Raw genomic sequence first — 25,483 nt, 5'->3', positions numbered from 1 at the left:
TTATTTGTCGTTTTATATTTGTAATGTAATCTCCCCCCCCCCTTTAAAAATTGAATTTGTCATATTTTGGGGTTTGTTTTGTTTATTAAATTGTTAGGTGAAAGTAGAGAATGGTCTCATAAAAAATAATTAAATTTATCGTTATTTTATGTTTCCAATGTAAACCCGCTCCTCCCCCACCAGAAAAAAACAAATTGTATTTGTTAGATTTTGCCCTCCCCCTCAATCGCCAAACTTGAAAAAATGCTAGAGGTGATATGTCTCGTTGAACGCTTGGTGGCCAAAAAGTAGGTGCTCATTTTACATTAAATTTATATAGAAAATTAATTCCTCACTCTATCTAACATGCTATTTTTTGTTTTCAAAATTTCTTCTCTGATAATATTTATAAACTTATAAAAGTAGATCTTAATTTTTTTAGGGGTTAAACAATGCTGGGCCACGTCATATAAAGTTACCTGTTTTAATTAGAAAGTTAAGTTTGTAATCGATTAGATTAACATGAAAAAAAAGATAAGTGTAAACGGTGGAATTTAGAGGGGGGCAGTAGATCTTTATTTTTTTTAGGTATTAAACGACGCTAGGTTACATGGTAAAAATTTACCGATTTCTGCATAGCCGTTTAAGGAATAAAATAAAACAAACAAATAAAAAATTTTCAGTTTTTTTCGTAAGTGTATTTTTTTTTTTTTTAATATTTAAAAAACAATGAAAGCCAAACATTTTTCTATCTACACGGAATTATTTTTCCAGCTAAAAACTTAATGAAATTACCAATTGATTTTATTTGGCGAACGTTTTTTTTTTTTTTTTAATGCATAGCATTTAGGGACAAATAACTCTAAAAAATAGTTTTTAAAAATGGTCGGTGTTGGAAATATTAAGTCCAAATAAATTAAATTAAATATATTATCAATATAATTGTTGTTTAAAATTTATTAAATAACAATTTTAAATAGAATACTTAAAATAATTCTCTCACTAAAAACATTAACTAAGATACCGCTATTTAGTAAAATCGATTTTTCTTAATGTCATATGCAAATAAGGTGATCTCTGAATTGTATATTTGTGCAAGTATAATACTATATATAGAAATAAATGAAAGATTAAAGTAGGACACGTTTTGTATATATTAATCAAATTGTAAACAAACAAACAGACAGGAATACGAATGCAAGGGATATTACCACTTGGCTACTATTTGGAACCATGCCTAGGAAAGATTAAAAATGCTTTATGTTACATTTCAACTTCTTCATATCAGTACAGTCAGGGAAGCAGGTAGCAGGAAAGGAATTCCAAAGTCTAGCTGTTCGAGGGAAGAAACTATAAGAGTAGAAAGCTTTCTGACAGTTAGGAACCTAAACGGTGAAGGGGTGAGATTTTGTTGCTAAACAGGTTTGTCAGAGATATGCACATAGAGGGGGCACATGTGTAATGAGTTCATCAGAGCACATTCTATTAAAATACTTGGAAAACAGACACAGGGGTGCAACATTACGGTGATGGGACAGGGGTTCGAGCTTAGTTGACAAAGTGGGACCTATTAGATTAAAGATTCTTTTTTGAACCCTATCCAAGATGGAGAAACTAGTGGTAGATGCATCAGCTCAGATGTGGCAACAATGCTCCATGCATGGTCGAATGGTATCTTTGTAGCGGTACAAGATATTCTCAGATATGAATAATCTTCTAGCATGATAGAGGGAACCCACCTTCCTTGCAGCAACCTTCGCAATGTCCTCAGTATATTTGTTCCAGCTCATATTTCCTAAGAATGCTAAGCCAAGGAGTTTGAAGGAAGAATTCTCAGGTAGGGTTTATTTGTCATGGATATTGACGGTTAGAGAGGCTTCTTGTAATTGTTAAAGGAGAACAGCTTAGTCTTACTAGCATTAAATGTTACCAAAAATTTACAGCCCATTCCACTACGGTCTGGAGGTAATTTTCTAAGGATTCTGCCATTGTCTTTGTGTCCATCTGTTCTTTCCTTGTGCATGTTATAAAGCGTTGTATCATCAGTATATATACCCATCTCAGACAAAATATTATCAGGAATAACAGTGGTCTAAGGATCGGCCCCTGAGGCACTCCCATATTAATGCTAAGCTGTTTGGATGTACGTTCATCAATGACAATGTGGATGGTCCTATTGTCTAAGAAGGATCTAATTATATTTAGTATTCGTCCAGATATACCGTATGATTTAATTTTTATTAGCAGCCCTTTATGCTAGACTTTGTCAAAGGCCTTAGATATATCCAAGGCTACAGCTCTGATTTCACTCGTCTTATCCAGTGCATGGTATATGCATTCAGAGATGACTCTTAAAATATCTGCAGTAGAACGACATTGTGTAAATCCATACTGTCTGTGAGAGGGGAGATTAGTTTTTACAAGGTAGTGGACTAATGCTTGATTGATTAAAGTCTCAAAGATTATAGTGAAGAGGGGAAGGAACTGATAGGGTGATAATTGAGAGGGTCAGTCCTTTCACCAGAATTCTTGTACACTGGTACCACAGAGGCCATCTATATAGTTGTAAGTTACATTCCTTTAATCAGTTTCCAATTATCTTTTCTGAACTATACTGTCCACCAATGAAATATTACTCTTCAGGTTTTTAAGTATGGAAGACTTGTAGTTTGAGAGAGGTGCCGCCTTTTTTCGGCATTGAGCTTGAGTTGGTTAGAAATGTCCTGGATTCAGAAGGTTGCGTGTTCAAATTGCGTCGGGAAGGGGGGAGGAGCATCATTTTAAAGATTTGAAATGCACCTGTACATATTAATAGTAAACAAAAGCCTAGCATGGAAGGAAAGACAAAACTGCTTTTAAAAACAAGGTTTTATTTTTGTGACAGAAAGTCGGACAGTGTTCAAAATGAAGAAAATGTCGGCCAATAGTTATCTTCAGACAAAGATCATCAATGCCAAATAGTTATCTTCAGACAAAGATCATCAACGCCAAATAGCTATCTCCAGACAAAGATCATCAATGCTGGAGCGTTCAGTGGACAGGGACAACAGAGAGAGAGAGAGAGAGAGAGAGAGAGAGAGAGAGAGAGAGAGAGAGAGAAGGAATATCTCTCTTTCATCCTGGCATGGTGCTCTCTGGTAATTGACCGTACTTTCCAAAAGAACTAAAGAAGCTTCTTAGGGAAGACAGAATCAATGTACCTTGTAAATTGATTGGTCAGTTTGTGGCCAAAGCAAGAGACATTGATTCATGAGAGAAAATAAATCCTTATTTTATTAATGACTGCTACAATGTCTGGCCCGGCTCCCCGTTTTTATATAGTAATACATAATGAGGTTAGTAGACTAAACCTCTGTATTTAGCTCTCTGTCATTTAGAGGGATTTAGCTTCTGAACAGTGAGATGGGACTCAATTTCAGTATTACACTTTTTATACAAAGTAAATTGTATTGTATTTTATATTGCCCAACACAGTCTCCATACAACCCTGGCAACACATGTCTATTTCTATTCTGTTTAAGGATCGTGAAAGTAGACTCTTGCTTTAGTAATTATATCTATTCAAACTACACCCCACCCTTCGTCTTTTTGTGTATTATGTCCCTCGTAAACTTTTATGTGACAAACGTTTTGTTAAAGAATACATCAATGATTATGTATGTAAATATTGTGAGAATTTTTACCAGTTCAAATAAGGGACGAAATTTCGCGTCTGCTTTATAAGAATAAAAAAAAGGGTCCCACAAAGCAAGTGACAAGATAAGAAAGAAGAACTAACAACGACGCAGCTATATCAAGTTTTATATAACTTAAAAAAGAAAAGAACGATCAGAAGAAAAGTTTGTAGCAAAAACGATGGTATGTTTGCATCAATAGCTTTTAAGTTTCATCCTGTTCACAGTTTTTATTGTCCCACGTGGTTTTGGTGGGTGACCCATATAACTTAGGAAAAGAATTCTAGATCGATCATGTGCGGCATCTATATACAGTGAGACATACCAAATAGGCTGTTGGACGGGATCAGGAGTTTTGAACTTCTGCTTTTGTTGAAGAAAAAAAGAGGCCAACAGTTTGCAAAACGCATTCATGTTAAGTGTGTCAGAGGTTCTAAATAGTGGCCTGTGATTTGCAGTTTTTCGTCCAATCACAGGGCACATGAAAAATCATTCCATAATAATAATTTCCAGTAATTTAGTCATCTCTTCATCATTACCGCTTTCTTTGTGAATCATTTTTCTACTAAGGAAATAATTGTCCAATTTTGTATCATATGCAATAGAGAAGGTGTCCATGAAAATATATCAAATTGTTTTCATTACTTCTATCTCTCTGCAAAGGAAACACATACACATGGAACTTGGCACCAAAATAAAATAAGAAAATACGTCCAAATACATTACACGCGTTTTATTCACACATTGATAAATGTAACGAAAACAACGTAACAGAACATAAAATCAAAAGTTTTATTCACTCTCGAGATGGTCTCTACCACATGAGGTAGGTTATAGCGTCTAGGACAGTGTTGTATTCACCCATGTGGAATTCAGCCCACGGTGGAGAAAACATGTTCTCACCTCCCAATATTTGGGTCTTCCTTCCTATATATATATATACTTCAGAATAATTTAATGCAATAAATCTACTGATATGCAAATTCATTGATTATCGGTCTTACAAAATATTATTGGCTGTAATATTTTATAAAGACAATCCCAGCTAAATGAAAATTACTCCATTTACCAGATAGAGCAAATAAATCATAATTTAGTAATTTAAATTTTATGACGTGAAACGGTTTTATTTTCTCTCCCTCTTCCTTTTTCGTTTCTTCTTTTTCTTCATCTCTTCAAATTTGATTCTTCGATAATTTTTTTCACTTGTGCTGATTTATAAATATTATTCATAAACATAATTTTAATCGCTAAAGCTGCATCTAAATTTTTTAAATATCTATTTTGCTTGGCCTTGTTAAGCAATTCTTTTCTTTTATTTTATTTATTTCATTATGTTTTATCTGTCTCCGGAAATTGTGTTTTTATTCACCAATTGAAATTACACTTGGAGTGGAATATGAAACTCATACATTAAAAAACTATATATAAGAAAAAATTATATGTTTATTAAAAAACATCTTCGCCGGACGGATATAATCAAATATTTACCGGATATCTCATCTAATCAAAGGAGAAACCAAGGAATCATGCCTACTTTGGATTGTTACCTTGTGTCTTGGAAGAATTATGATACGCATTGGATCCTTTTACATCCCTGCTGCCAAAAACTCTCACTTCAGGATTTACCATTCAATTTGGATATGAAGTTCAATATCCTTTTCATTCTGAACCAATATATAATTTCCCTTACTTTATGATTTAAAAACTTTAAAAACTTTTAATTATGATTTTCTATGTTTATTGCATTTAGCAAATTATGTATATACCATTTATAATATTTGCTAATATTTTTTCCTCTGAGGGGATGGGTAAACATTGAAAACCTATAGGTTAAGGAGATATACTTATTGAAATGTATTCATTGTCTTGCATATAATAAAAAATCTAGATTTGAAATTTAACCGTTTCACATCATAAAATTTAAATTACATAATTATGATATATATATATACACAGGCGGCAAAAAGAAAGTCCACACTTGTAATTTTTTTCCAAAACTGCAAATTTAAGCTAAATTTAAACAAACTATACCTCATTCGATTGACCTTTTATTCTTCTATAATTTTACCTGTTCATATTTGACTTTAATTGAAATATTATAGTGTTCAGGTCAATTTAAAGAAATAACTTCAAATTGAGGAGGCAAAAAGAAAGTCCGCACAATGGAAAATTGTTATTTTAATGTAATTTTAGGACATTAATGCAACACAAATACAACAGGAACACAATGAACTAGTTAATATTTAATTTGACAGCCTGCAATCTTTTGGGAATTCCTTGAATTAGACTGCAGCAATACTCCGAGGAAAGGGCATCCCACTTTTCTTTAATTTTTTCCAAAGTTCTTCCAAATTTGAAATTTTATCATTGCGTAGTTGTTGCTTGATGTAATGCCATATGTTTTCGATAGGATTGAGGTCAGGAGATTGTGCAGGCCAATCCAAACACGGAATATCATGCTTTTCCAGGAACCTCTTGGCATTGCCAGCTGTGTGAATGGGAGCATTATCCAGCATAAAAATGGGATTATCACCCAAATTCCGACCAACGTAGAGTAGAAAATGCTGTCAACATATTAATGTACTTGGTCAAATTAATTCGACCTTGCAAGTGAACTATAGGCCCTGGACCATTCATACTAATAATGTCCCACACCAAAACTGAACCTCCACCACTTTGCAGCATTGAAACTGAGTACCTAGGATCAAATTCTTTGTCTTTCCTCTGACGGACGTACTGCCTACCATCACTGCCTAGCCTATTGAACTTGCTTTCGTCGCTAAAAAGCACTTTTGACCAATATGAAGAGTCATGATCTTCATTGCATCTGAGGAAGTCCAGACGGCGCTTTCTGTTCTTTACAGAAATCAATGGCTTGCGTCTTGCAACATATCCATGCAAATTAAATTCCTTTAATTTGTTCTTGACTATAGAAAGAGAGCACTTTTTTAACAAGATTTAATAGTGAATGCTCTGACGAACTAAAAGCACTTGTACCTCCTCTATGTGACTACCCCGAATAAACCCGACAAGAAACTAAGTCCCACCCCTTTACAGTAGAGATCCCTAGGTGTAAGAAAGCCTTTTACTCCAATAGTTTCTTCCCCAGAACTGCAAGTCTTTGGAACTTCCTTCCGGGATTCTGCTTTCTCAACTGTACTGATATGCAGAAGTTCAAGTGTAATGTGAACAAACATCTTGCTACTCATCTCCCTTCATAATGCCCCTGCAACTTATGTCCCCGATAGTAGCCTCCTACTTCAAAGTGGCACTGTGCCTTGTTTGGGGTGAAAATTGATTAAAAAAAAGAAGTTTTCTTGCTTTAGGCATGGTAACACCTTTACACAATGATTGCTAATCTCTAAATCAAACAATATATACCCTTTGTCTTATAATTTTGATCATGTGTAAAAAGCCTAATTTAATAAAAATGCAAATTTTTCAATAAAATTTTTGGAATGTAGCTTTTTGTTTCAATAACCTTTTAGATTGTAGTATTAGTAACCTTAAGTCGGAAGAGTTTAAAATCTATCCTTAAAAAAAAGGTGTCTTTTTAAAGATTTTTAAGTGGTCTTAAATTTTTGATGAGCAGTATATATATATATATATATATATATATATATATATATATATATATATATATATATGGATATTCAAAAGACTTTTTGTATTCCTAACCGTCAACATATAGGAAAAATTACAGAAAAGATATAAACTTTATATATATTTTTGTATTGATTTTTATCAATGCATATTTATATACATTCAAAGGAATACACGTGGATACAACATGTATATATATATAAATATATATAAATATATATATATATATATATATATATATATATATATATAAAACTACTTCATTTAATCACATAAATTAATATACGAAAGTATAAATTTATGCGGAAACTTTAAGTATTTATTTCAACAGTGCTCAATACATAGGTAGAGCTAGGGAATTAGTTATAAAATATATATGGCAATTAAGCTACACAGAGCGTGGATGAAATGCGGAATATTCTATGTAGCTTAATCGCCATATATATTTTATAACTTAATATATATAAATATATATTTGATGGCAACTTTCTGTCCAGTAAGACAATGGTGTTCTGCATCTAGTCTGGTGCACTGCAGCATCTGCTGTGACTATGCAATTCGAAGCTGGATTTTGCTCTCCATATGAAAGCCTGGGCTGATGATAAGAAAACCTAGATTTGCCCAGTTACCAGGGTCACTTTCTGGGCATTGCAGATAAAGTCCGACAGAAAGGCAAGCCAATATGGTTAAAGTCGGCTCAGCTGCAAAAGTTGCCGGAAATGTGTTGCATCTTCACGATTCGCCTGAACTTCAAACCGGATTATTTGTCAGGGTTTACTCCCTTAGCCTTTGCCTTTCCCAAGGCATCCATAAGGCAGTGGCGCTGTTTGCTCATAGCTGTTTGAAAATTTCAAAATATTTCCAATTTTGACGAAAATAGCTGAGATCCTCATTTTAGTTATGGTCGCATAAAACTGAAAGCGAGATCCTTAAGGTGATTCTTCTTCGAAAATAGAGTTGCATGAAATTTATGCTAACACTATTAATTAATTTCAATTAAAAGTCAAATACGAGAAATAAAAATAAAAGGCAAATCAAATGAGGTATAATTTGTTTAAGCAGTTACATTAAATTTAATTTAAATTTGTGGTTTTCGAAAAAAAATGACAGGTGCGGACATTCTTTTTGGCGCCACTGTGCATATATATATATATATATATATATATATATATATATATATATATATATATATATATATATATGTACAGTGGCACCAAAAAGAAAGTCCTTACTATATACAGGGTGACCCCAAAAAAAAACGCTAGAAAGAATAAAACACAATGTCTTTAAATGCTGTAGAACAGAGAAAAAAAGGCCAAAGACCCTTGTGTTTTGATGTGATGTTTTGAATATAATAAACTAGTTATGACCAAAGTTTCATTTCATTCAGACAAAACACTAAGAAACGGGACCTAATTAGAGTTGGGGCCCGTTTTTTGGGGGTCACCCTATATATATATATATAGTAAAACTGGTAATTATTAAAAACCTGAAGAGAGTGCTCAACACTATTGCAGAGCAAATGTGTGTTTATTACCGTTTTATCTGTTTAGTTACATATGTTTCGGATGTTGGACCATGTTTACGATCCAGCAGCCTCGTCAGACCTCACAGACCTTATAAAATTCAAATTCTCAATAAAACATTAAAAACCTGTAAAGATGGTATACATAATTTTTAATTATTTGACAAGAAGTACAGATAAAATGGAAAGACCTTATTCCGCAAAGTTTCGAAAAATGCAATTCTACTTATCAAAGGAAAGAGGTTTGCAAAATGTACAATAAATTTCACAGATTAAAAGAAACTGCAAAGATAACTTGAATCATACTTGCATAAAAAACTCAAAAAAATAAATAAAAGCTAACGTGAATTAAGATTAAAGTTAAGGTGTTATTGTGGACCCTCACCGCTTTTAAAAAACCTTGTTAAACTTTGTGACATATTTACATTCTATGGAGGTCAGGCATGAACGAACACCCAATAATTTTATTATACCATATTTCTTCAAACTGAAACATAATTATCAAAGTATACTTACTCAAATAGATATGAAAAGTCTTTATTAAAGTTTGTGCCATATTTCCACGGAGTACAGGCGCGAACGCAGACCCCACAATTTTATTATACCATCCCTATTTCAGTTGAAACATTCTTATCAAAGTATTCTTATGTACATATATATCAAAAACCCTTGTAAACGTTTTTTTTTTTTCATTATTCATTTCCATACTTTTTGGGCCAGGCATGAACGCAGACCCCACAATTTTTATGAATCACTGTTCTGCCAGATCAAACATACCCATTCCTGATCCTCGATACATCTTCTATCATTATATGTAATCAGCTTTTTAAAATAGTCAACCATATAGGAGCCTAATCGTGAACCCCCCCCCCACACACACACACGTCCAACTTTATATTATAGAAGATATATATATATATATATAGTAATTTATAAAATATATATGGCGATTAAGCTACACTGAATATTCTGCGTTTCATCCAACTATAGGATTCGTCAGGCTTATGTGCGAATTCTGTCGTTGCTTCTTGTTTTTATATATGTTGAGGATTTCTAGTCGGCCAATCAGCTTTCTAGTATCCACCGCGCCCCTTCCTACCAGCCAATGGGCATGCATTTTATCAAACAAAGGATCTGTTTTAGAATTAGGTTAGTGGTTTTAGGTGGCCGCTCTCCTTTTTTTTTTTCTTTTTTTTTTTTATTGTTAGTTTTAAAGCTATTTTGTATCGCTATCCTAGAGTAAGTTTTATTTTGTGAACGCAGTTGTTTGCTATTTTCCGCCTACAGTTTAATAGATTTTGAGGTTCTTTAAAGTACAGGATAGAAAATTTTTCATGGAGGCATAATTTATATGGGTCGTCTAAATGTCTGCATGTGGTAGCTTGTTTCATTATTTTCCATTCGACTACCGGCGAATGTCCGCTTTCTTTGAGTTCCCAGTATTTATTCGCTAGTGTTGTTTTTATACGGTGTTTTTTATTTTTGAATGTGCTTTTGTGGTCATAGTATCGGGTTTTGAAATCTAAGGAAGTCATGCCTATGTAATATTTCTTGTTATTCGGGTTTTCTTTCGCAAATATTGTTGCTTGATAAACTACGCTTTTTGTTAGACATTTATTTTGGACTGGGCAAAGTGTGCGGTGTCTACAATTGCATTTATCTTGTAGACACCGCACACTTTGCCCAGATTGAAGGTTCAACTCAGAACAAAATTGCCCAATTAATTGTACCCAATCATGGCAGATGAAACGAGTGCATGGTACCCTATAAATAAAATAAAGTGTTTGAAATTCCGTGCTAATTCCTGGGTGAAACAAAAGAATCTCCAAGTTCGATTAGATACACCTGAATAGGGTCAGAGGTTACATTGGCCAAAACATTGTGTGAATAACATTCAACCAGTATTCTGTATAATTTAAATAATAAAAATGAAATATTTTGCTTTCTGAAAAGCATTCTCTTCGTTGACAAGTATGATTCAGAGGAGACAATTTCGATATAATCCAAGGGAGATCACTCTGAAGATCACCACCCTCCCCCAAAAAGCTGCGTTACCAAGGTAACATGTTAGTTATCCAATCAGCATCCTCTAATTTTTCCATGGAGAGGCAAGTAGAAAGGGTTTTAAAGTAAATTACAATTTTATTTCTGGACTACAAGTATCGCTTAAAACCAACAATTTTTAAACGCATGATAAGTTTTGCAGCATAGTTCTACATTTGTTTTTAATGCAATAATTCGACAAAAAACGATTATTGTTGTTTATTTGTTTTGTTTTTTTAATACTTTTTTACTCTTTTTCACCTCAAACAAGGCTTATTACCACTTGGGCTATTATTTGTGATCGCGTCTAACAAAGGACCGTGAAGAACTGAGCAGCGAAATGTTTGTTCACATTACATTGAAACTTCTGTGGGGTAATACAGTCAGGGAAGCAGGAAACAGGGAGGGAATTCCAAAGTCTAGTAGTTCAAAGAAAGAAACTATTAGAGTACAAGGATTTCCGGCATCTAGGGACCTCAACATTGAAGTGGTGGGATTTGGTTGTTAGTTGAGGTTATATACGTCGAGGGGGCACATGTGCTATGAGTTTATCAGAGCATATTCCATTAAAGTACTTGTAAAACGGGCACCGGGATGTGACATTGTGGCGATGGGACAGGGGTTGAAGTTTGGTTGATAGTGCAGGACCTATTAGATTTGAGACTCTTTCTTAAACCTTATCTAAGAGGGAGAAGCCAGTGGTAAGATGCACCAGCCCAGATACTCCATGCACAGGTGAATGGTGGCTTTGTAAAGATATAGGATACTCTTTGGTGTGAGTAATTTTCTAGCATGGTTTAAAGGGGGGGTGGCTACCTTTTTTGTAGTAAGATGCAACCATCTTGAAAAATGGACTCTCACGGTCAGTCAAACAATGATAGTATTTTCTTATTAAATTTTACCACCCATATTTTTTGTCAAAAAAAGAAAATATAACAACTTTAGGCAATAATGTTTACTGCTTAGATTTCTTTTTAACTTGGATGTTGTTCTCACAACGTTTCAGCCGATGTCACCTCTGACCATCTTCAGGTGTGCCTTGTTTAACTTGGCGTGGTTTGGTTGTCTTGTTTTACGGCATACCAACCCTTTTTATCGAGTTATTTAATGCCGAATTCAGTTATTTTGGAAATAATATTCATGTTGCATCCAGTTATTTTGTAGAACGCTTTTTATTCTTCAAGCTTAAATGGAACACGTACATCAAATCTGTTGCCAAGGCCGCTGGAAAAATGGTGGGATCTTTCTATCGATCCAGTAGATATCTCACTGCTGATGCAATTCTCTATCTATATAAGAGCCAGGTACGTCCAAGGATGGAATACTGTTGCCACATCTGGGCAGGAGCTGCTAGAAAGGACTTGTCCTGCCTTGATAGAGTTCAAAATAGACTTCGTAGCCTCGTAGGAGATGTCCTTTTCTCTTCCTTGCAACCTCTATCTCACAGAAGAGATGTTGCGAGTTTGTCTCTGATGTATCGTTATTTTCATGGAAAGTGTTCGACTGAGCTTCAATCTATGGTCCCCCCTCGCCAAACTTTCACAAGAAACACTCGTCTAGCTGTAAACACTATCAATAATTCCCCCCACTCTTTATCTGTGCCTAAACCTAAATGTAGATTCCATGAACAAAGTTTTTTTATTAGAACTGCACACCTGTGGAATTGTCTTCCGTTTTCCTGCTTTCCGGCTGACTACAATATGGTTGTCTTCAAGTCTAACGTAAATAAGTTCTTGATGAGCCGTTCCATATAAGTTATCAAATTTAACAAATTTTCATTACCAATGATTATTATATTGTCCAATTTCTACTGTACACTCTTTAACCCTTATCCTTGAGTGGCCTCTTAGCCTTGATAATGTGTTGATACCTATGAAAAAAAAAAAAAAAAGAAAAAGTCCAATGTGAACAAGTTCTAATTGAATCGTCCCTCTAAGTAATCCAAGTTACAAAATTCCCACTGTTTACTATGCTAAAATCACAATGACTAATGTATACCTATTAACCCTTATTCTCGAGTGGCCTCTGGGCCTTGATAAGTGGTGACACCCATGTAAAAAAAAAAAAAAAAAAGAAGAAGCTCTTTGTATCTTCAATCCCTAGTTTGTAGTGTTTGGTTTGATTGCTTTATAGTGGGTTTTAAAGTTTTTGTTCCCTGTCCTGCAGACTGTAAATGAGTTTTGCAATGAGAGAGGGAAAAGGGTTACAGTATTAACGTTTCGTACATTTTAAGTTAGGAAACCAGCCAGAAAGTGGAAAAGATAGAGAAAGGGGAAATGGGAAGAAGGGAAAGGAGGAAAAGGTGGGTTGTTGTTTTTGTTTTTGGTTTTGCAGAACAAGATTAAGTTTTGCAAAAGGAAGTAGAAAAACAAAAAAGCATCAATGTTAGGTGCATTTCGTCTCAGGCAGCCAATATCTTCAGACAGCCTGATCTGGTAGCACCAGGTTTAACTTGGATATCTTCATGTTAAATTGATATCTGGATATCTTCATGTCATCTGTACGAAATTTTGAACAGAAGACTTTGCTGCTTGTTCAGATAGAGGCGACAGTTCTATTTCTTTAAATATGTCATTTTAAGCAAAAACAATATCATGTATTTAATTATCATGTCGAAAATAATAAAATACCGAAAAATTATGAAAATTCAATGAGGAGAACAGCTGCTATTGTGTTTTTAGTAAAGAAAAGTCTATCGCTATAGACTAAAATGTTGGCTGCCATTAAGATGTAACGTAAAATATGCACCCTGAGTTGTGTCCCTTTGTTTGAACCATTCACCATCTACTTTATAACATCTAAGAAAAATGCAGTTTTACCTAATTTTCCGTAAAAAGCACTTTCTACTTGATGGATTTTTCATAATTTTTGTTTGACATGACAATTAAATAAGTAATATTGTTTCTGCTTAAATGACGTATTTAAAAAAAATGATCTGTCACCTCTTTCTCAGCAAGCACTGACACTTTATTTAATCTCATTAGGAAGCTTGTTCTCCTTCCGTCAGCCATGACCAGGTAGACGACCTAAGTAATTCATAATTCTATTCTTAGTATCATAATTCTAGTCTTAGTATCATAATTTTATTCTTAGTATTGCCTGCACTGAAGATTGAACCTTCAACCCCCAGAAAAATGTCACTTTGAACTTATTATTATTTATCGCTTTTATCTGTTGTGTCACGGGTCTTTATGTGATAAATGAAATGTTAAAAATAACACAAAAGATGAGAACAGTAATAATCCAAATGACCAATCCTCTTTTCAAAAATACCAAAACATGATAATAAAATGTTTTGATATAGCGTCGAACGGCGTTTTCAGGTTTCCTATAAAGTTAATATTAAATCTATATTTTCTTTGGTGGCCTGTTTGGATTTTAAACGAAATTGTTGCTGAAAAAAAAAAAAAATATAATAAAGGGGGCGAACCTGTACGAGAGTTCCCTCTCCCCTAAAAATGCGTGTTTTTTACCATTAAAAAATTTTTTTTTTTTTTTAACGATTATCATAGATTACACATTTAATTATCATATTAGCATAAAGAATTTGGAAAAAAAAAATTTAACGACTTTTAAGAAGGTGGGGGGGGGTCACTATCTATTATAACGTTCTTGTATTTATTTGCTTCCCCACCAAAGCAAATTAGGCACAAGGCCGTTTTTAATGTGAGGTAAAAACCAGCTCCCCTAAAAGTAGGCAAAAAGGGGGCACTCTGGTTACCAAAAAAAATAATTGTCCCAGTATAGAGGGTTTCCCCTCCATTGACTGGTACACATTATCTTAAGTGCAATATTTGCCGGAACAGATACTACACTTTGAGGTATTTATTTGCTCCCCCACTGAGCAAATTAGGCACAAGGCCGATTTTTAAAGTGAGGAATGAAGGGGAAATGGGGGACCAACTCCCCGGGGAGTAGGGAAGCTGGATAGTGACAATTGGTATGAAGGGTTGCCTCTACATTGACCAAGGTCTTATATGTGGGGTTGCCCCCACATATGGTCTTTTCTTGCAGTATCTGCCGGAACAGATACTACACTTTGAGATATTAAATCCTTTATTTATATTAAAAATAAATTGAAAATCAACAATGAACAAAAAACTTTGGCACATGGCCAACTCAAAAGGGGGGATTGTGGGGGTCGTTGGTCATCCTTGTCACTCCAGAACTAAACAAAATCAAAAGTTTCTCCCAGCTAGTATCTTTCACCATAATATCGCATTCACCCTTTCATACCGGGGGACATCCTACTTAACTCCCAATTTTAAAACATTTTTTATTGACGTGTAAAAAAAAAAAAAAAAAAAAAAAAAAAAAAGATAACAATAAAAATGGTACAATACTACACTTTGATCGTGACCCAAAGGCCAAGAAGTATTTATTTGCTTCCCCACTGAGCAAATTAGGCACAAGGCCGTTTTTTAATGTGGAGAGAGAGGGACGAGGAGGGAAAAGGGGACCAGCTCCCGATGGGTGGGAAATGGGAGCTGGATAGTGACAATTGGTATGAAGGGTTGCCCCTACATTGACCAAGGTCTTATATGTGGGGTTGCCCCTACATATGGTCTTTGCTTGCAGTATCTGCCGGACCAGATACTACATTTTGATCCTGGCCCGAAGGCCAAGAACAACGGGGTGTTTATTTGCTCCCCCACCGAGCAAATTAGGCACAAGATCGATTTTTAAATTGAGGAGTGAAGGGGAAATTGGGACTAACTCCCCAGGGAGTAGGAGAGCTGGATAGTGACAATTGGTATGAAGGGTTGCCCCTTCATTGACCAAGGTCTTATATGTGGGGTCGCCCCCACATATGGTCTTTTCTTGCAGTATCTGCCGGAACAGATACTACACTTTGAGATATTAAATCTTTTATTCATGTTAAAAATACAGTCAAAATCAACGATGAACAAAAAACTTTGGCACAAGGCCAACTCAAAAGGGGGGATTGTGTGGGTCGTTGGTCATCCTTGTCACTCCAGAACTAAACAAAATCAAAAGTTTCTCCCAGCTAGTATCTTCTTTCACCATAATACCGCATTCACCCTTTCATATTGGGGGACGTTCTACTTAACTCCCAGTTTTTAAAACGTTTTTTATTGATGTGTAAAAACAAAAAAGATAACAATAAAATGGTACAATAATTCATTTGTGTCGAGGGCGGGGGAAGAAAAAACAAAAAGGTGATTAGTAGGACCCTCCCAACCCCGTCTAGTTGATAGACTGCCGTTCCACTAGGTTTGTAAAAGGAACCTCGCTTCTGCGGGTCAGTCTCTAGGTGGGGATGCCCTCTAGATGGGGGTGAATGGAGAAAAGAAAATTTTGTGGGTAAGGGATGGGGGTTAGTTTGTATTTCTTTCTCTCCAAGATGGGTAAAATTTAGAGGAAGGGGTGAAAACAAAAATTGTAGGTAAGAGGGGATGGGGATCTTGGAGGCTTCCTAATCGGGGAGGGATGGAACACACACTCAGCTAGCTGAGAGGCTACTGGTTTAATTTTACTTTACAGAACTGAGCGTTCCACACCTAGGCGGGGAACACGTATTCAAATTTGGCTCCTCTTCATACACACAGACTTGCCACATGTATCCATCTTCTGTCAAATGCCGCGCGATGCAGCCTTTTTCTATCACATCTGATCTTCACCCGTAGTTGGTGTTTAAAGAAAGCGATCAGATCTTGATCAGAAAAAGACAACACCCCCCGGCAACCTTGCAGACGCGACGTCCAAATCACCATTCTGGCCACGGCTAGGATCGTAACGTAGACCATTTGTCTTTCCTGGTCCCACGCCGGCCTCACATTGTCCACAACATTGGATACACTAATTGGGCGATGCGAGCCGTCACTCCGCTGACATACGACCAGTACTGGCGGAGTTCGCGGCAATCGAAGAAAGCGTGATCAGTAGTTTCTACGGCCGTTGTCCCACAACGGGGACAATCAGGCTACTCCAAAAACCCGGAACTGCATTGTATGTTGTTGAGTGGAAGTGCATTTCGTGCCCGAAGGCCGAGAACAACAGAAAAACGTTCTACTTCATTTCTACCTGACTTCCCGTCCATTTCTTTACTGATGTGTCACGTGATTAGAACATTATAATGAGAAAGTGGAACTCCTAAAAGTCATTAAATTTAATTGTTTTCCACAAATTTTTCCTGCTAATATGACACTTAAGTCTGTAATCTATGATAATCGTCGGAAAAAAAAAAAGAAGGTGAAAGACGTGCATTTTTAGGGGGTGGACACTCTCATACAGGTCCGCCAAAAAGATTCTTCATTGTTTTTGTAGCGAGATTCGAAAATTGAAATCTTGAATTTCAAGTGAAACCAATCGTATCTACTGAATTGTCATGTTACAGTAATGAACATATCTAAAGATCACGAAAAACGATCAGATGGAAAATTAATTATTAATGGACATATCCAAACATTACGAAAAACGATAAGGTAGAAAATTAATTATTAATGAAAGTAGTTTTTGAAGACAGGAAAAACTGAATTTTGCAAAAATAAAAAAAACAAAAACGAAGAGTTCGAATTGTAGTAAAAGAAAGGTAAATATTTTCTGAAAACTGAAACTCGTTCACCAATTTAGCAAAACTTAATTTTCGCTAATTGTCCTCAAAACCTGTTTTCATTAATAATTAATTTTCTACCTCATGGTTTTTCTCAATTTTTGGATATGTTCATTGCTGTGACATGACAATACAGTAGACACCATTGGTCTCACTTGAAATTCAATATTTCAATTTTCGAATTTCACTACAATAACGAAGAAGAACCGAAATAAAGCTATGGCCAGCAGTGATTAAAAGTTTGAAAAACTCTTTAAGTCAATAAGAATTGATAATATAGTAGATAAGCACCCTCCGCTAAATCACTTCTTTCCTCTAAAAAAGCACAAGTGAAGCATGCATGGTCCCCAGTGAGTGCACGGTGAACAAGGCATAAAAAATGACTGTTCAGCATTTGCCCCACCCCCATTTAACCCCAAAAGTTCCCAGGGGACGTCAAATCCTGGTAAAAATGAACAAACGGTGCAATTTTAGGCCTTAACATATGTAAATTTGAGTTCTGTACCATGCAAAAAAGAAATGACTAAGTTCATCATTTGTCCCCCACATCGCCCCATTTAGCCCCAAAAGTCCCCAAGGCTTTAACATATTTAAATTTGAGTTCAGCACCATGCAAAACTGATAAAGAGACACACGCAAAATTTTGACAAATATGGTAAAATAGTCCTAAAAATGGAGTGGTTTTATTAGCCTTAAAAGAGCCCCTGGGACACACCCAAGAGTTATCACGAAATATAGACAACCAAAATTATTTAGAAATCAGTTAGTTACAACTTTTCAAAAAAAAAGTTTTATAAAAATCCAAAGCATCAATTTTTTTTTAAAAAGCACAAAAGTGTCAATTTTAGCCATTTTAACCCGAAAACGGGAAAATGAGAGCAACCGTAGTTTTTCCGGAACATCCGTTCTTTTACTTTTTTACTCATATCATGCTTAATGTTTGTGCAAAATTTCACAAAGTTCCAAGGCGCAGTTATTAAGAAAAGTGTGGACAGACGAACGGACAAGGGTGAATTTACAGGTCCACCCTTCTTTTGTCGGGGGACCAAAAAAGAAATTAGATTTCTACATTTATCTTCGGTCAATTACATATGAAAACCATGAAAAACTAACAAAAACAAAAATTAATTATTTTAGAATTTAAAGTCAGGGATCAGCTTTGCATATAAATTCAATGTAAAAATCGTCAACCATTTGGGAATTATTCTTGAACCTGATAGCATTTTAGGGCATTTTGTTTTTGCTGGAGGGGGGGCACAGCTTCTCCTACTCATGGTTAGTCGTAGAGTTGGAGGTGAAGAAATGGGAAGCTTGACACTCAGACTTAGGGTTAGTGCCAGCATTTTTTTTTTTTTTTTTTTCAACCCAAAGTCTAGCAGTTCAAAGAAAGAAACTATAAGAGTACAAGGATTTCCAGCATCTTGGAACCTCAAGAGATACGTCCTAAAATAGAGTAATGTTGCCATAACTGGATAGGAACTGCTCAGAGCACCCTTTCTGCCTTATCAGGGGTTCAAACCAGCTCCGAAATCCACATAGAAAAAATTTAAAAAAATAGAAAAAAATGTATCTTCTTTAGCAAAAAAAAAAGAAGAAAAAAAAAAAGATTCTAAAACGCTATTCGGTTCAGCAATGACTCAGAAATAGGATATTATTTTATGTGAATTTTTTCTGCCAAACTTTTAAATAATTATTGTTGTTTTTTAATTTATTCATTTTTTTTTTCTTTTTCGCAAACTTTTCCAAGATGTTCACACGCAATCGCCTAAAAAAGTAGAATCTTATTTCGTTGGGAGGGGGTTGCTTAACCAAAAATTTACCTAAGAAATTTATGAATAAGGAAATATTTTATCCAATATTTGGAGAAAATATTTTCTGAAATATGTGAGAACATCCAATGATTACTATAGTATAATTGACCTACCCCCTCCCCTTTTGAATTTGGAAGGAGGAAATAAGGTAAAAAAAGGAAAGGAGAAAAGGCAAGTCATACACGCACACACACACACACACACACACACACATATACATATATATATATATATATATATATATATATATATATATATATATATATATATATATCAGCACAACTCAATAAAGGCATTTTTTTTTCAACTTAACCTGAAAATCCACGCGAGCGACAACTTTTATAACCTACTTTTAAACTTATCGTTGATATACTTTTCAGGCATTGTCGTATATACAGTCTGTCTATTTTTAGGCGAGACTTTTTGGTCATTTAAAGCGAAACGCCCGCAAAAAAAAAAAAAAAAAAAAAAGGAAAAAAAAAAAAAAAGGAAAAAAAAAGACGGGCGAGTGCGCTAATTTGAATTCACAAGGTCGTGAAAGAATAGGACCGAATCTACCCGTTGGCCGCATCGACCATTTCGGAATTAAATTTCAAGAAAAGAAAAAAAAAAAAAAAAAGTGTGGTTATATTTTTGTTGTTGTTGTTGTTGTTGTTGTTTTTTTTTTAAACATCTGCAACTGAATGTATATTGTCAACACCAAATAAAACAAAAGTATAATCAATAAGGTTGAATAGGGAACAACTTATAACAGGAAAACCCTTTTTTTCTTTTCTTTTTTTTTTTTAGAGAAAAGATCGAAAACGCTGATATCATTTGACCCAATACTTTTGAAGAACTTGTTTCCACATATTTGGATATATAAAATATATGTCTATTTAAAGAAACAAACAAACAAACAAACAAACAAACAAAAAGACAGTCATGGTTGTTTTTGGATATTTACACAACTATGTATCTTTTCTTTTAATATATATCAGCATTCCATCGACACAGGTAAGATATTTATTTATTTATTTTGTTGGCACTTGTGCAGTACTGCAGTTTATGCACTGTGCTGCTTTTTTCTTTCTTTCTTTTTTTTTTTTTTTTTAGATAGAATTCCAAAGTTAAATTCATTTTGACTATGTTTTGTTTATTAAATTGTGAGGTGAAAGAACAGAATATTTATTGTTAGGAATGGATTTCTAAACAATAACGTTATTATTTCAGCACGGTCCGTACCTGCACAAGTATCTTTTCGATAGGATTTTCAAATTAAATTCAATTTTTATGGTATCTTTTGTTTATTAAATTGGTGAGGTGAAAGTACAAAATAGTTACAAAACACCCTCCTCTCTCACATGTTAAGAATGGATTTCTAAATAATAACGTTATTATTTCAGCACGGTCCGTATTCTGCATGATTACTGTTGTGTCTCAAGATCAAAGTATATTATCTGTTCTGACTTCACATAAAAGAAGATAGAAAAATCCAGCGGACGTTGTCGAGAGTGCCCCCCCCCCTCGTAATTCCACAATTTTCACTTTATTTAAAACTTTTTTTCCTGGTAATATTATCGATTACAGACTTGAGTTTCAGATTATAAAAAATAATTGAAAAAACAAAAAATTATAACTTTTCACGTGGGGGTTCAGTTAAACCGAACACTTAAGCCTGTAATCGATTAACAGTGAAAAAGTTTTTTTAACAAAAGTGAAAATTGTTGAATTTAGAGGGCGGGGGTCACTATCGACAATGTTCGCCAAAAATCCTTCTAGACTTGAGTGTTAGCAATTATAAAAATTTTGAAAATACTTGTGTAGTTTTACGGACCATGCTGATTTTTAGATATGATTTTCAAGTTAAATTCATTTTTTACGAGATCTTTTGTTTACTAAAGTGTCAGGCGAAAGTACAGAATAGTTAATAAATCCCCCACACCTTGAGAATTGCTTTTTAAGTAATAACATTATCAGGCTATTGTTAGCCGACAGATCGATTTTGGGGCTCCCTTGTGATTTAGATAAAACAAAGTATGAAGAAAATACGGGGATATATTTGGGGCTTCACTGCCTGTAATAATGCAATTTGATTGGCTATTGAAATTGACATAATTATTGTAAAATAATTTTTTTAAATTTAATTATTGTTAAAAATTTAATTGTTGTTTAATTATTAATTGGTTTATTATTATTATTGTTATTATTATTATTATTATTATTATTATTATTATTATTATTACAATAATAATAATAATAATAATAATAATAATAATAATAATAATAAATATAACTATTGTAAAATAATTTTTTTAAGTTAAAAAAAGTTATATTTAAGTAAAGCAATTTGATTAGCTATTGAAAGTTAAACATTTTTTACTTTATTTTAAAATTAGAAAAATTCAGTAAGATCTCATTAAATTATTAATAAGCAAAAAAAAAAAAAAAAAAATGCAACATACACAAGAAGGCCAAGAACAAATTGTTGATCATGCATTAACACCGAAAAAATTACATGATAGGGTCTGCCAAACGATTGTGAAAAATGGATCGCATGTTTCCGTAACGTCAGATTTGTGTTAACTATACGAACTATGGAAAAGCAGAAGCGACTTAATGACTTTTTAAAACCTTTGTTCAAACTGCAATTAATAATTAATAATCTTTGTTATAATTTTGTTAGGTTTTAAGATTTACATAGTTTAACGATTAATGATATTATAAGCATTTGTATATTAAATATGAAATATGGTTTTACTGAATGTTCATTTGGTTACCTACGGGGTTCCATATTTTGTTCAGTAGGGGGGGGGGGGCTACAAAATGCTTAATATTTGTGCAATAATATTTTCAAATTGGTTTTAATCTGGCGATAAAATGGCTGACAAGAGTCATGTTTATATAAAAACTTAATATTTAAAAAAACATTAAACACAATTAAAATCTATGTTGTAACGGAACATTTTGAAATAATAGAATTTTAATCGTTTTAATCTTTTAAAAATTAATTAATGTTTACGAAGTTTCTTTTTCTTGGCAATTCAACTGATTATCGTATATATTAATTCGAAAAAACGCTATTTAAAAAAAAACATAATTAAGTTTATATCATTTTTTTAATTGCAACTTCAAGGTAAATTTTTGTTCAATATGTGTATTTAAATTTTAAAAAAATGAATATTTTTTACTTATTTGAACTCTTATGTTTTATAATAAATAGAAATTTCGATAGACTTAAATATATTTGGTTCGAATTTCGAAAAAATAAATAGGGGGGGGGGACACGCACTAAAAAATATTTCCCCTCGTATATTTTACGAAAACTGCATTTTATATGTAATTTCATTCTAAAATGGATAAGTATCGAAAATTTCACGAAAATCTGACCATTAGTTGATTTTTGCTAGATTTATTAATCACTGGTATGTTTTCACGTTCGAAATGTCTACTACATGGGAACGTTATTTTAAAGCGCCAATTATGTAAACACGATTTTCGTCTCGCAATTTCATTATTTTCGTTCGATGAAAAAAAATTTTTTTTTAATTATTACTGGTTTATTTTGCCATTCTTTTAAATGGTACAAAAGGTATACTGATAATATTAATTTATAATAAAGTTACATCGTGTTACATATAGGGTGGGGTAATTCTGTAGTTCATTTTGGCAGTCCCTAATGACGTAAAATATTGTTTTTGCTTACAAACGACATGTTTTTAAAAATCCATCTTAACAGGTGCTGGGTAAAAATGACACCGGTAAAAATGGCAAAAGTGAATAAATAGATAAAAATGGCACTTTGACATGGAAAAGTAAAACCGTTCGAGAAGTGTGGGCTAAGCTCTCATTCCCCTAGTTTAAAATAGGGCTAAGCCCCCTTAGTTTAAGTTTGGTTAGGTTCAAATGCTGCAGAATCACTGAAAAGAAAAATTAAAACATTTTATGGGTTTGTTTTACTATACACAAATATTCGAAAAAGTTGTCAAAAAACAAATATATAACAAATAAATGTTATCAAAGGCAATATAAGTTACTTTTCTACCTAACTGGATATGTTTTTAGTGTTTTTATTTAATGTAGCATGTTTATTCAACTCGAAAAACATAGTGTTTACCGATGTATTGAAAAATTTTAAATGGTGCCCGACTCTTTTTTTGACATGGTAAGTTTGGGAAAAGGAGTTAAAAATAAGAAAATATAAAAAATACTGTTAAAAACCCACCGAATATATGTCAGTCTATGTCACAGTAACATATATTGAGCGAGTTTCTAACAGTATTTTGTCTATTTTTTTATTTTTAACTCCTTTTCCCAAGCTTACCATGTCAAAGTATTCAGAGGGGAGCTTTATTAACTATTCTACACTTAAAAAAAAAATAGAATTGAATTTGACTTGAAAATATTAACTGAAAAAATAGCACGGTCCATATACTGCACAACATATACTAGCAAGGAGACTCGACGTTTGTCGGGATTGAATAAGGATCAACCGATGTTTCACACTTTCAATACTGTCAATTTTTATTGTCATTGAAATAGGTGAAATTGCAACTTTTTCAATCAAATCGATCTAGTCATATATATATATATATATATATATATATATATATATTTCAGAATGTGAGAGATTATATAATTATTTCCACAGCCAAACAACGTCGCAGCCCACAAGAGCCATGACAGCCAACTGTGCTGCGACGTTGTTTGGCTGTGGAAATAATTATATATATATATATATATATATATATATATATATATATATATATATATATATATACTGTAATAAGTCGGTCAACTTAGCTCATATGCATAGATCGTCATATAATGACTAGCTCACTCTGACTGACGTTAAAAGCATTTAAAAAGAATAAATCTTTAAATTCAACTGTATGTCTGGCGGTTGTCGGTAGCCGAATGGTTTGAGTCCTTGCTAATGAAGCCAGACATGACTTCTGTTGCCAGGGTTCGAATCTCTCGACTGGCGTTAATCGTGACACCCTGTACTGATGATTTCCAAAAGGATGGCCAAGTAAGCCACTATCTTCAGACAATTCTCACCTCGAACCGTAGAGACTCGATGTCTCTATCCACTGCGCCACGGGCCCCAAAGGGCGATCAAGGTTAGATTTTTGGTCTTATAGATCCATTTGTATTTATTATCTGATCTTCAATCCTACCCAAAGCCAGCCAGAGGCTAAGTTGGCAAAAAACGTGGTGAGATGACAACAACTATGGATGGCAGTAATTGCTGAGGGTGCAGTTAAGAGATTCAGAGTTCCTATCCCATTGCGGTTACCACCTGACGAAGGCCGGACGAATAGTTGGCCGAAACGTCATGAAACAACAACTAAGAAAGATGAGGAATATAGTTTGCAATAAATAAATTAATAAGAAGTGAACTGTGTAGAAAAAACATAATACTCGCATGCACATGTTTGAGTGTCTGTATGAATTAAAATATAATATTCATGCATATTTTACGACCGGGTAACGCCGGGTGGCCTGCTACTAATAAAATATAATGAACTTGATGTAAATACATCTTTGGTTTGGTATGTTTACTTCCGATATATATTCTGAAAGTGTAAATTCATTTTTATTGAGCTTAATTAATTGTGAAATTTGGAAAAGAAGTTATTGAAAATATACATAAAAAGTGTATATTTCTTTATAATTAAACATACACACACGCGCACACACATGCATGTTTTGTCCCATATACATATATATATATATATATATATATATATATATATATATATATATATATATATATATATATATATTTAAATAAGGGAGTAGTCACCAACAATGTGTATTTTTTAACATTATTTTATTATTCCGTGTCTTGGTTTTTCATTGAGAATTATGTTTGGATCATTGTAATAATGTTTTGAAGTCATTGAAATCGTTTACGTACGTTTCAGACGGTCTGATGCGTCCTCGTCAGAAATTATTTTCAAATGTCAAGGCATCCACTATAGGATTCGTCAGGCTTATGCGCATAAGCCTGACGAATCCTATAGTGGATGAAACGCCGAATATTCAGTGTAGCTTAATCGCCATATATATTTTATAAATTACTATATATATATATATATATATATATATATATATATATATATATATATATATATATATTTGACAGTTTTTCTTTCACCTAATGTATCTCTTTATATGTTTGATTTCATTGCTTTGTATACTATTGAAAATTAAGAAAAACTTAATTTTCCCCTTTACATGAAAACACTCCATTTTTGGGATTATTTTACCATATTTGTCCAAAATT

General features: G+C 33.6%; 1 protein-coding gene across 2 annotated transcripts in view; it reads left to right on the top strand.

Moving 5' to 3' along the window:
- The first annotated feature begins 19,566 nt into the window (after positions 1 to 19,566).
- Positions 19,567 to 25,483, top strand: part of LOC145303667 (uncharacterized) — a 153,885-nt gene continuing 147,968 nt past the window's right edge. The window contains exon 1 of one of the 2 annotated variants that reach the window (XM_080103142.1): positions 19,567 to 20,208. In XM_080103142.1, coding sequence (XP_079959268.1) covers positions 20,137 to 20,208 — 72 coding nt within the window. In that variant the 5' untranslated portion in view covers positions 19,567 to 20,136. The remainder of the gene's footprint in view (positions 20,209 to 25,483) is intronic. The other variant, XM_080145269.1, reaches the window with a different exon arrangement.

Source organism: Euprymna scolopes, chromosome 19 (genome assembly GCF_053919585.1).
Source record: "Euprymna scolopes isolate OS-2025 chromosome 19, ASM5391958v1, whole genome shotgun sequence".
NCBI lineage: Eukaryota > Metazoa > Mollusca > Cephalopoda > Sepiida > Sepiolidae > Euprymna > Euprymna scolopes.
The sequence above is the reverse complement of the archived record's forward strand: the minus strand, read 5'-3'. Positions and strand labels throughout refer to the sequence as shown.